Here is a 12052-nt window from a genome sequence, read left to right as displayed (position 1 = left end):
CATGTCTTGCCTCGTTGATTGATGTGGATTTTCTCAGTTTTTGAAGCATTTTCTAAAAGCTCTGTTCTGCATCCTCACTGCAGCTGATCCAAAGCGCAGGATAGAACTATAAATCACCTCCTTTACATAATGACTGCCATCCAGTAGTTGGCATATTGTGCCCACGCAGTGTTGTGTGCTGCCCTTTGTGCTTCACTGTGCAAAGAAAAAAGTATTTGTGTTCAACTCGTCGAGAAGTCCCACAGCAGGAAGATGTCTGCTCCCGTATCGTGTTGTACACTGAAAGCTATGTTACACTCGCTAACTCACCTGACAGCTGCACTCTTACAAATGTTCTGAAAACACGCTGAAGTAAAGTCCCGATAATAATCACGAGTATTCAAGTTATATTCTAAGATCAGCTGTCGCATGACTACTCGATACTTGCATTGGCTGCTCTGACAAAGGGTGGACAAGGTTTAATTTGTCATTGAGCAACAGAGAGTGCTTTCAGAGGACAGCATATGTTACAGGTGACAGGGCTAGACACATAGGCTGTAAAGATTGTACCTGCTTAGGGTTTTATAAAGTTTGGGTTTGGGAAAACTTGTAAAATCCAACTGCTGTTCATAGTAGGCAAACTGTCGCGAATGTAGTTTAAGATCTGAGTGGAATAATGGGATTTTTATAGTTGAAAAGATTAATAATAAAAACGATCTCACTAATGGCAGTGTACATTTATCACTGATACATTTCCAGAAAAGATAAAGACTGAATGAGGAAGATGTGTAATCAAAGGAATGAGCCAGGATGTTCAGTTAAGGCCTGTCTCTCTCTCTCTCTCTCTCTCTGTCTCTGTCTCTGTCTCTGTCTCTCTCTCTCTCTCTCTCTTCCAGAGCTGCCAGAGTAGCTCTTTAATACTCACCGCACTATCTTTTCTTTTTTACGGTTGGTCCTTTTTTTATTGTCCTCACAAGGCCTAACTAAACAAACATCTGCGTTTGCCTACTCTGTAGGTGTGTTGCATTTGTGGCAAATTACGATTGGACCTGCCCTCCTATGTGTGTCATCGGTGTTAACAAGCAAATAGTCCTTTTCAATGGCCTTACATGTCACACACAGGCTACGCACAGGTGTAAATAATACAAATGAATGAGTTGAGAAACCTTGTTGGCTCACCTGGTAATGTGTGGCTTTGATATATATCAAAGTCGGTCCTTTATCAAAGTAACCCACGTTAAATTCCAGCTCTTAAATACAAGCCCTAATCCATCACATTTTTTAAAACTATATATTTATATCAAGTGGCACAAGTAGAGTTCCAGTGACAAAGTTGTTACTACCCAAAAATACTTGTTAACATCCAGCCAAGAAAACACTTCATAAATATATAAAATACACACATATGCAATGTCGACTTTCCCTTCGATATGAAAAGTCTACAGGACTAATAGAGTTAGTTTAGCTCTGCAGGTCTGACTAACACTCACATTTGGTCCCTGGAGACATGACATATTCAACAATTAATATGGTGGACTTTGCTAGTGAGCAGCAGCACAATGTGAGGAAACAGGACCTTCATGACAGACTGACGCACTTGCAGCAGGTGGCCGTGTAACCCGGAGCTCCAGCTTTCGCTTCAACTGAGAGGAAGCTGCTGTTTTCTATCAAAACAAACGTGTGCATAAACACTGAAAGGAAAATTATCAAACATTTAACACAGCTTTTTTTAATGCAGTGAGGGGATTCCGATGTGGGTCTTTACAGCACACAGTGCAGAAAAGTATTTTCCCTCCAGCTTGTATCTGAAAAAGTTGTAAAGCTAGTGGACAAGGCAGAGTTATAAATCAGACAAAGTGGGTAACAGCCCAGAGCCCTAAAAGCTCTTGACTAATTGCAATTGAAAGCTCACATGATAAGGGCCTACTTTCTCAGCTATAGCTATTGAAGAAGGCTCTTGTCAAAATCAATTTTAAAAGTTCCATTATTTCAGTTTTGTACTTGCAACAAATCTTACACAACAAAGCTACTCTGCAAGAAATACATTTAAAGAATTGGTCCGTGGTTTTGACCATCACTCTCAAATGTTATCATAACAGTTGACTAATTTACTCACTTATTTCCCAATAAAGACCTTAGGTATACATTTTAACAGCGAAGAAGTGTAATTATACGACCTTCAACCTTGACCTTACTTATAATAAGAGTTAAAACACTTAACCCAGACGCCTGTTTATGAACTTGTTAAGTGAACTTGCCGTGAGAAAATGTGAACATAACAGTGGGAATGCTGGCAAAGAATCCAAAGGTAATTCCCAGTTAGTAGACACTTAACAACGCTCAAATCTCCAAAGACAGAAGCATCTTCCACTGAAGAGCCCTCACTGTCACCAAGATCACTGGCATCACTCTCAGTTTCGTTTACCAGTAGATACCATGTGCTCCACTGATAAAAGGTGACGCCAACTAAGAAGAGACAGCGTTTTAGTGCCTCTGTCTAGTGTCTACTGAACCTCCTGTTTCCTCCTGACCGGTCCTTTTGAACACACAGATAGAGGTGACCCCCACTACTGCCCTTTTGTCGTAAACAGTCGAAGCTGTGTTTTTCCCTGAGGCTAGTTAAAAAAACATTACATATTGACAGAATGTATTATTGTCAAAGCTTAGGATATTTTCCTAAAGACAGTATTGTTAAAGGTTTAAGAGGCCTCCTATCAAATAGACTAAAGCAAAAGCTTATTTGGAATTCACCTTTTACATTTTTGACCTTCTCAGGAATGTCCACACAAACTGTCCATTAACCTTTAGCATGAAAGCTTCTACTCTTTTTTTGTGTGTACACCAGAGCAAATCCAAACAATGTTTTGTGAGACCCAGTTTCTGGCTTTGGGTTATGGAACAGGAAGGGGATAACATCTGAATCTGAATCTGAATCTGAACAGCGAGCCCAGTTGCCTTCCTCTGGCCTGGATATTGGTCTGGATGACACCAACCTCTCTAGAAATGAGATTGACAGCTAATTATTTTTGATAGAAAACAACCGTTAATAAACTCAACTTGAAAATCAACTATTTGCTATCATCAAATTAAGTCTGCCCAGGTGTCACAGACCTCTAGATGTAGAACCTTTCCAGTATCCTCAGCACTTTTAGGAATTCTCTGTATCGGAGTAAAGTTTAGGGAAGAAAAAGAAGAATGTACATTTCTAAAAGCAATTCTGATTCAGAATTTGTCTTGAAAAATGTATTCATAGAGGTAAAAATACACGCGTACTTGTCCCAAAGGAACAAATACTATTTGGCTGTGTTCAGCCCTCCAGCAGCAGGGGGGAGGAATGAAAAGAACGCCACACGATGGTTATCGCTAGGCTTGGTTGTTTATTCTTGATCAACAGCGTTTTAAAAAACAACCCAGGGCTTATGAGGACCATAAGATATGATCAAATGCTCAGCCAAAAGTGAGTAAATTGACCTTGAGTTAAGAATGTACCGTCCTATTCTCAAATTGTTCTGTTGCTGCAAGATGCTAATTACACATATTTTCCAAAATAAAATCATAATAATCATTGATATCATTTGTGTGACTTTACCACTGGGACACTGCAGTCGTTAGTAAACATCAGAAGGTCACTAAATCACTAACTGTATAGGAAGGTTAACAATACCAAAGCACTACCAGGAACTTCATTTGGTAGAAATCAGCAAAGCGTGAAGAACTTTCTATTTGAAGTGATAAGGAGTACTTCAACCATGTCCTCTGGGTGCTGGTGACGTTAGATTGTTGACTAAACCCGTAGGGGCCTCTGCATGGTTAGAGGGGGGGAGGGGGGAGGTGGGGGGGGGGGGGGGGGGCAGGTGTTTACCTATAGCCACAGCTGACAGGGGCCTTCATAACAGTCCGATCACATCCCTTTGTTCTATCAACCTTAAACATCCTCAGTTGACGGCTGAGTGGAAAAGAAGGAGGGGAAAGACAAAGATCCCCTCGAGCCATGTTCCCTTCCCCAGCAGTAAATTCTTTCATGGTGACTGAGGAGTTAGCAACCAGGGGCCCCCGCTCATCCCGAGAAGGAAGAGACCATGGATTTTCTGAGGCTCATTCATTCCAAGCAGACACTTGACAAAAGTTGCACAGAGTGAAAGGTAATCCTTGCCCAAATCCCCCAGGTGTGTTAAACCCAACAAAGGATTAGCACTAACTTCCTGTGTCAGAAGTACCGGCAAAAGTTTTCCATATCTTATTAAGAGTAGTTTTTTGTTATTAACACAAACCCTGCAGCTCACATACTTCCTCGTTCTTCGATAAACTAGAAAAGATGAAAGGGAGGTGAGAAGGAAATTATCGCTAATGGAGCGATGCAGGGAAGGACGAGGGTGGGTCACATTGTGTCACTTCACCTGTTGCCGATCAAGATTGAACAAGTCTATCACTTCCCAGCATGCAGGTAGTTAAGAATGAGAGTAATGGGTAAACAATTCTATAAACTACTGTTATCTTTTACTCCTAGTGTTGATTGTGGACGTTTTGAGAACAATACTTTTTATTCAAGGATGTTAAAACAATACTACAGATAAGAGGTGTTTGATATACCAACAGTAGCACTAGTTGTTGAAAAGGACACGTTAGTTGTTGCTGCTAAGAGTTGCCTGCTGTTGTTTGAAACAAGATGGACAAGAGATGTTCGGTTTAGGATTAGGGTTAGGTGAACCAAAACAGATGAGTTGAGGACCAACAAATCAAAACAATGAGCTGAAAAACTCTATAACACTAGAGGACAATTTGTTCTAGGTACAACACTACAAGTGACCCCTTGACCTTGCAAGTTTTCATTTGTAAAGAAGGGACGATATGCACAGCTTTAATGTTAAAAACTCTGCAATGTCATTATTTATTTATTTGTAAAAGTTTAATTTTAAGTTAATTATGAAAGTAAATCAAATTGCAGTTACAAGGTCATATCCTGGCATTAGTTTCATTTTGCAGTAAGTCACAATGATCTGATAGGGCTCAGTGTCTTTTTTGGCTACTGGCTCTGGTGGCCGTCAGTGACTAACGCTGCCTTTCAAGCCGGTGAAAAGACGAGGGACTGTGGTGTCTATCATCACTTCACTCGTCTACAGAACTCTCAGAGCCTGAACCCACAGAGGGGAAAAAAACAAAAAGGGAAAAAACACTGCCAGCAGGCAACAGGATGCACATGGCCCTGAAAAGGATGGCTGGCTGGATCCAGGAAATGGAGAGAGGAGGAGAGGAAGGAGAGATTTTGGAACACAGCTGTGTTCGGATTTAAAAATTCCTGTTTTGAATGACGGAGAGGTATTTTGTTGTTTCTTCCATAGACCATAATGAAGGGGTAAGAGCACAGTTTGCCACAGCAAGGGATAAGTGCGGTAGTAATGGTGACAGCTGTGAAATCAGCATTTCACCCATCATCATCATCAGTCTTCATCTTGCTTCCATGTCTGAGAGGCCTTAAGAGTCAAAAAGAAAACCATTTAATGTCCAGATTCAGATTCATTAACTCACGCATCGTGGTTAGTACTTGGTGCGTACAAACACAGACAAATCATATTGGGGTGTTTAAATATCTTTGTCATTCACCAGATTGTATCCCTTTAGAGAAAGCTTAACTTGCTTTTGTTTTCCAGAAATTGTCTGCAAAAAGTGGGATTCATGTTTCACCCAAAAAAAAAAAGCCATACCTGGTTTGAACAGCATTTCTATAGCTTAACAAATATATGAAATATTTAGTTACACAATGGATGTGAAAGGCCAGGGAGCTGATAAAACCCTGTTGAGACTGCTCCAGGACCTCTCTCTGACGTCAGTAGCATACCGGAAGGTTCATCTGGTAAGAACAGAATAATATTACTAATAGATGAGTAAGTCATTGTGGCTCTGTTAAAATCCCTGCGGGCAAAAGGTTTATATGAACCTAGGAAATTCATAATCCAACTGCTTAGAGAACTGACACACAATGAAACTTTAACATCACTTATGACTCCTCCTTTATTATTTGCTTAAATTATTTGTTCATATTGTCCTTATTTAACTTTAACGAGGCAACTTGAGGGCTGAAAACCCAGTAAACAAGTCTACTGTATATTGGGATTGTACTGTTCTCATGTTAGCAAACAATTCCCTACCTACTCACATAAAAGACACAGAGCAACACTGCCTGACAACCTTGGCTTTTGGTTAAAATGCTGCAAGACGGATACACTTATAAGAGGCAAGACAAGCTCTATGACCATGACAAGTTTCAATGTCATGTAATCAATTAGGGATCAAATTGTTGATTTGTATTATCTGAACCTCTCTGAAGATGCTCTGAAGAGGTCAATGTTCAACAGTAAGTGAGAGAATCTGATTTTCCAGACTGTAATTGAATACTTATCTGCTACTTCTTACTTCTACTACACATCATTTCATGGGGAAATATTGTCCTTGTTTACTCCTCTGCAGCTATCTGACAACTGTGCTTATTAGTTACAGAAGAAGTTACATATAATACATTATTATGTTTAGTATTCAGATTTGTTCAATCTGCTCAATTGAGCTCTGCCTCAATATGCTACACCCCTGATGCTTACACATTAAAGTCACAAATCCAATGATACACGAGTCTAAATGAACTGAAGACATTTTGACATATAGGTATTTTTTTGGTTACTTTTTGTGCATTCCTCTTATTACACTTTTGTAGTTTAAGTAAAAATGTGATGCAAGATATTCACTTGTAATGGATTATTTTCCAATCCACCTGTTTTACACATCAACAGGAAACAGCTGACTGAGGGAGAACAATCATAGTGGAGGTCTATGGAAAAAGGTTTAAAAGATGTATAATAACTCGGTAGGGATATTAAAGTCGTCCTCTAATGGAATATATAAATATATATAATTTATATTTGAGTGTTGTATGTCTTGAGTCTCTTCAATAAAACTGCTGCTGATGATGATAGGGGTATAATTACCTACGGAGGAGTTCACATTCTACAAATGTTATTCAGATTAGAAAATGTAAACAAATAAATTAACATGGGGGGTGGGGAACTAAATCTACCTTAATGTCGTCTCAGCTTTTTAGAAGTTGGAAAACGTTTTAATTAGTTTTAATTACTTTGTATACTTCAGGTTAGCATGTGAAATGTACTCCAGGTGTAACTAAAGTCTTGTTGTGTTATATTTCACAATATGAATCCAAATATGTAAAGTAACAAAAATGTACAAAATACATAGTGGACTAAAAGCACCCAATTTACCTCTGAATTGTAGTGGTGTACAAGTAGCATAACATGGAAATACTCAAGTAAACAAGTATCTCAAAATTGTCCTTAGGTACAAAAGGCTACTTGAGTAAATAGGCTACACTTACTTACTTTTTACTTCTGGTTAGACTTTAGTTTTCCAGGAGGAATCCAGTAAGCACGAGTATAAAGCCAACATGCAACCTGGTGGATTAGTTATTCCACCCCACAGATCTTTACTGATGGAAAGGAAAAAATAAAATCCAATGTTAACTTTGTGAAGTAAGTCCTGTGTGTACATGAGGGGCGGAGAGGCGGACCCTTGATTTCCCTGCTGCTCATTCATCATCTACATCCTGTGTGTAAGTGGTCTTCCACGTAACTGCAGCCATCCTTAAAAGCACTTCTGAGGGAGAGAGAGAGGAGGCAGTCCCGAGCACCCGGCACCACATCCACCTCCACCAGCTCCGTGCATCTGTCACCATTTGCAACAACCAAGACCGTCGTGATGGAAAGGATTCTTCTATAACTTTTCCCCATCAACCGGAGAGACACAAACTCAAGCCATTTCACTTTCCTGGGCTCAATAATCGGGTTTTTATCGGTTTATTTTCTCCAAGCCACGGATCGTCGCAAGCAGGAACAAAATGTGAGTGTCGTCTTCATCATTTTAGGCAAGATTGACAATTTAACACCATCTTTATCTGTTGGTTTTAATTATCTTTCGTTTTAATTTATGCACCTAAAGTCAACAACTGAAAATGTTAAATCTTTTAGCGGAGTGTAATTCAGCAAGACTGTGCATTTAAAAAGAACATGAAACAAACATATTTTAACTTTTAAACTAATAGTTTAAAAGTTAAATATTTAATTGCCCATTTTAACAGATTGTTTTATGAAAACAAAGCAGTATACGTATAGATGGCAAATATAATAGAGGTAATGCTGATTTTTTTTTTTAACAGTATCCTTTATTAATTGTAAAGTCCCGACACAATGATCAACTTTAAGATAATTGAAGTGTGGCATATTGTGTGCTTTCGTGTCAACATGTGAGTAAAGAACAATTACAAGTGAACTTTCATTATCAACAAAGATAGGCTCTGCGTCCATAATTAGCCTTGATTGACCTTGTTTGTTTGTGTTTTTTCTGTTTTTGGTGGGGGGTTACTCTGCTATTTGCCCCACATGGGAGTGTCTCTTTGGTCGTGAGCACAACGAGCCCTGGCACGGCTTGTTGGACATGTGAGAATGCTGAAGCTCCAGGGGTTACTTCACGTTCTAAGTACATTCCACGTGTTCTTCCAGAAGTTAAATAAATAGTGACAAGTGTTACTTTACTTGTGTTATGTTTAAAAATGGAGGGGATGATACACCTCTGCTGCATGTCTTTTGTTTAGAGCAAACCTAGTAAAGTCTTAGGGAGAAGCATTGTACTGTCTTTTATGCAAATCCTATTTAAGTACATGCTGATCATATTATGATGTAAACCTGCCCTCAGGCTGTTCTTTGCTTTACTGGCTATGAAAAAGCAAGAAGTATGTTTTGAGTATACATTGATATTGTTTTAAACTGTTAGTGTATTGAAAACATTTCACACAAACCCCAAATTAAAGTATTTTCTTATGGAGCAGTTATTTGCAAATAATAAAAACCTGTTTTCAGTCCTTCAATAATGAAAAGAAACTTCATAATCATTTTTAAACAACACAATACAACATTTTGAATTTCAGAGTTTTCAGAGATTGATATTTGATTCCGTATTGCAAGTTTCATGCCTAATGGCATCCTCTACACCACACACATTGTAATGAAATGTTTAATATTACTACAATTCAGTGGCGTCTTAAGTTGAATAAAATGGAAATACTCGATTTAAGTACCTCAAAATTGTACCTAAGACATAACTTGTGTAAAGGTACTGTCCACCACTGCAGTTCAATTAGTTTGGGATTAAAAACAGTAAATGGCTCTTTCTGATTATCTAGATGTTTTTTTCCCTAATTCTGACTGGCTGTGGTCTTTGTCTTCCCCCAGGATGAACAACAGAGACCGCTGGAAGGTGTACAAGAGGGTTGGTGTCATGTTTTTCCTGGCTGTGGTCGCGCTGACTGTTGTCCAAAGAGGAAGCATCAACATGGGGGCTCCCTTCCAAATTGAAAGGCAGCCTCGGACAGATGCCTCAGAGGGGGCGGAGCATGGAGCTGTTGGGAAGGACAAAAGTGACTTGAACCTGGGAATGAAAAGTTTCTGGAAGGCTAGCAAACACCAGCTGATGCCTAAAAAACGGGCCACCACACAAAAGCCCCGGATCACTGAGGACAGCAGCCCGAGAACCTGGGATGTTACCAACTCCAACTGTAGCATCAACCTCAACCTCTCAAGTCAGAACTGGTTTAATAGCCTGGAGGAGAATTTCAAGCAATTCATGCTTTATCGACACTGCCGTTACTTCCCCATGCTCCTCAACCACCCAGAGAAGTGCACAGGCGACACATATTTACTCATGATAATAAAGTCTGTTGCCACCCAGCATGACAGAAGAGAGGTCATCAGAAAAACCTGGGGCAAAGAGCAGGTGATTGATGGCAAGAGAGTAAATACCCTTTTCCTTCTTGGTAAACCCTCCAGTGTGGCAGAGAGAGCAAACCACCAGAAGCTAGTGGAGTACGAGGACTACATCTACGGGGATATCCTCCAGTGGGACTTCCTAGATAGTTTCTTCAACCTCACGCTAAAGGAGACTCACTTCCTCAAATGGTTCCACACCTACTGCCCCAGTGTACGCTACGTCTTCAAGGGGGATGACGACGTCTTTGTCAGCGTGGACAACATCTTTGAGTTTTTAGAGGGCAATCAGGCAAAGAACCTGTTTGTGGGCGATGTGATTGTCAAGGCGAAGCCCATCCGTAAAAAGGAAAACAAATACTACATCCCCCTGGCTCTGTATAATAAAACACACTACCCTCCGTATGCAGGTGGAGGGGGGTTTCTGATGGATGGGAATCTGGCGAGGAGGCTTTACTTGGTGGCAGACACCCTTGAGCTTTACCCCATCGATGATGTCTTCTTGGGCATGTGTCTGGAGGTGCTTCAGGTCACTCCTATAAAACACAATGCCTTTAAGACGTTTGGCTTGGTGAAAAATAAGAGCAGCAAATTGAACCGAGAACCTTGTTTCTTTAAGAGCATGATTGTGGTACACAAGCTGCTCCCGTCGGACCTAATGCACATGTGGCATATGGTCAACAGTGACCTGGTGTGCTCACAGAAAGTGGAGATCCTATAGCTTGATGGGAGCACCAGGTCGGGACAGCACCAACACGCTGAGCTGTACCTTGGTGGACACCGTGATGCACGAGAGTCCCAGTAAACTCTCCCTTATATGTGGGGAAGGACCATGGACCATATCAGAATTTGCTGTTTCTGTTCAGTAGTGCAATTTTTTGAGGATATTCCTCAAAAGTCAAGTAAATTATACGGAGATTTTAAAACGTTGTAGAATTGTGTATTTATATTGGCATTCTGAAGGACTTAATTCTTTCAGAGACAACCAAAGTTTAACTGCTTCCTCAACGGACTTGCTGAGGAGGACAGTTATTGCTTGGCAACTACAGGCTTTTTATTTCATTATGTAATTATGTGTGAGGTTCTCCGCCTTATCACAGCCGGACACACTGTCCTCCTCCCCTCGTCAGTGGCCAACACCTTTTTTTTTTCCTTCCTTCTGGTTGGATATGGTTGAGGTTTTTCATTGCCAAATCACCATTGGTAGCAATCTGATTTATATTAATACCTCAAATGTAACCAAAAAAGTGTAGTATGAGGACAAGTGGTAAATAAACCATGAATATATTTGTAGCTAAATGTGCTTTCTGATAGGTCAGAGGGAAATAATGTTTAGTTGGCCAGTGTGATCTTGAGAATAAAAAGGCAGTGTGAGGTGGTGCCCTGGATGCTGGGGTTTGAAAGCCATTGCACTTGCTGCACAGCCTTTAGTTATGCTTGCATTTTGGGTTTGTATTAAGTGTTATACATTTCCTTCACTTGAGTCAATGTGTAATTCTGCAGTGGCTTCAAATCAAGTAAGAGACGATTCTCTCTACCTCAGTGATTCGGTCAATTAAAAAAAAAATCATAATTAGTTTAGGCTTATCTTAATATGAAGCACATGTTCCCTAAAGTGTGTTTTTAATCAATGAAGTACTGTAGAGGTCCTTGCACTATTATTTTGGAATGTGACTGACTTGATCTACTACTACTACTACTACTACTACTACTACTACTGGAAACTTTTAAAATTAGATGTCTAAACTTGTTACATGTTTGCTGTCTGTGGATTCGAATGTGCTGATATACTTGACATGGATTTGGTTAAGGGTTTACAATGACACTGTGAACTAAAACTAATGCTGGTACGAGAAATTACATATTAATGTAATCCTCAATAAAAAGGAAGAAAATAAGGGGTTCTTGTATTTAATTTAAAGCCTCCAATGAGCATAATAATGTGATGTTTGATGATTATAAAACTGAATGTTGTGGGTATAGTGGGTGATGGTGATGTAAATATATGTAAAAATCAAAATGTACAAAGAATGTCATTTGTAAATTAAAATGTTAAAATGTTCTCTTTGAAAATCTGTCCTAAATTGGCTGTTTTTCTGTTTGGTTTATCAGCATTGAACATCTATATGAAAATCCACATCAGGTCACACAACAAAAGTGTTGTCGGGTATCTGTTACACCACTTAACAATAAAGAAAACATGTATGCTCGGTTATGAGAATCCCAATGGTGTAGTCTAACAATATATTAAGTGC

General features: G+C 39.6%; 1 protein-coding gene across 2 annotated transcripts; it reads left to right on the top strand.

Annotated features, from left to right (window-relative positions):
- The first annotated feature begins 7604 nt into the window (after window positions 1-7604).
- On the top strand, window positions 7605-11870 carry b3gnt7 (UDP-GlcNAc:betaGal beta-1,3-N-acetylglucosaminyltransferase 7). 2 transcript variants are annotated; one of them, XM_079658529.1, is made up of 2 exons: window positions 7605-7878; window positions 9267-11870. In XM_079658529.1, coding segments are annotated over exons 1-2 (1254 nt in total). In that variant the 5' UTR covers window positions 7605-7876; the 3' UTR covers window positions 10519-11870. The 2 variants fall into 2 exon arrangements, with proteins under 2 accessions (XP_079514655.1, XP_079514656.1); XM_079658530.1 differs by having other exon boundaries at window positions 7605-8514.
- The last annotated feature ends 182 nt before the right edge of the window (window positions 11871-12052 follow it).

The sequence above is a fragment of the Notothenia rossii genome, assembly GCF_949606895.1.
Source record: "Notothenia rossii genome assembly, chromosome: 1".
In the NCBI taxonomy this organism is placed as follows: domain Eukaryota; kingdom Metazoa; phylum Chordata; class Actinopteri; order Perciformes; family Nototheniidae; genus Notothenia; species Notothenia rossii.
Note: the sequence above shows the minus strand (reverse complement) of the source record. Positions and strands in the feature narration are given on the sequence as shown.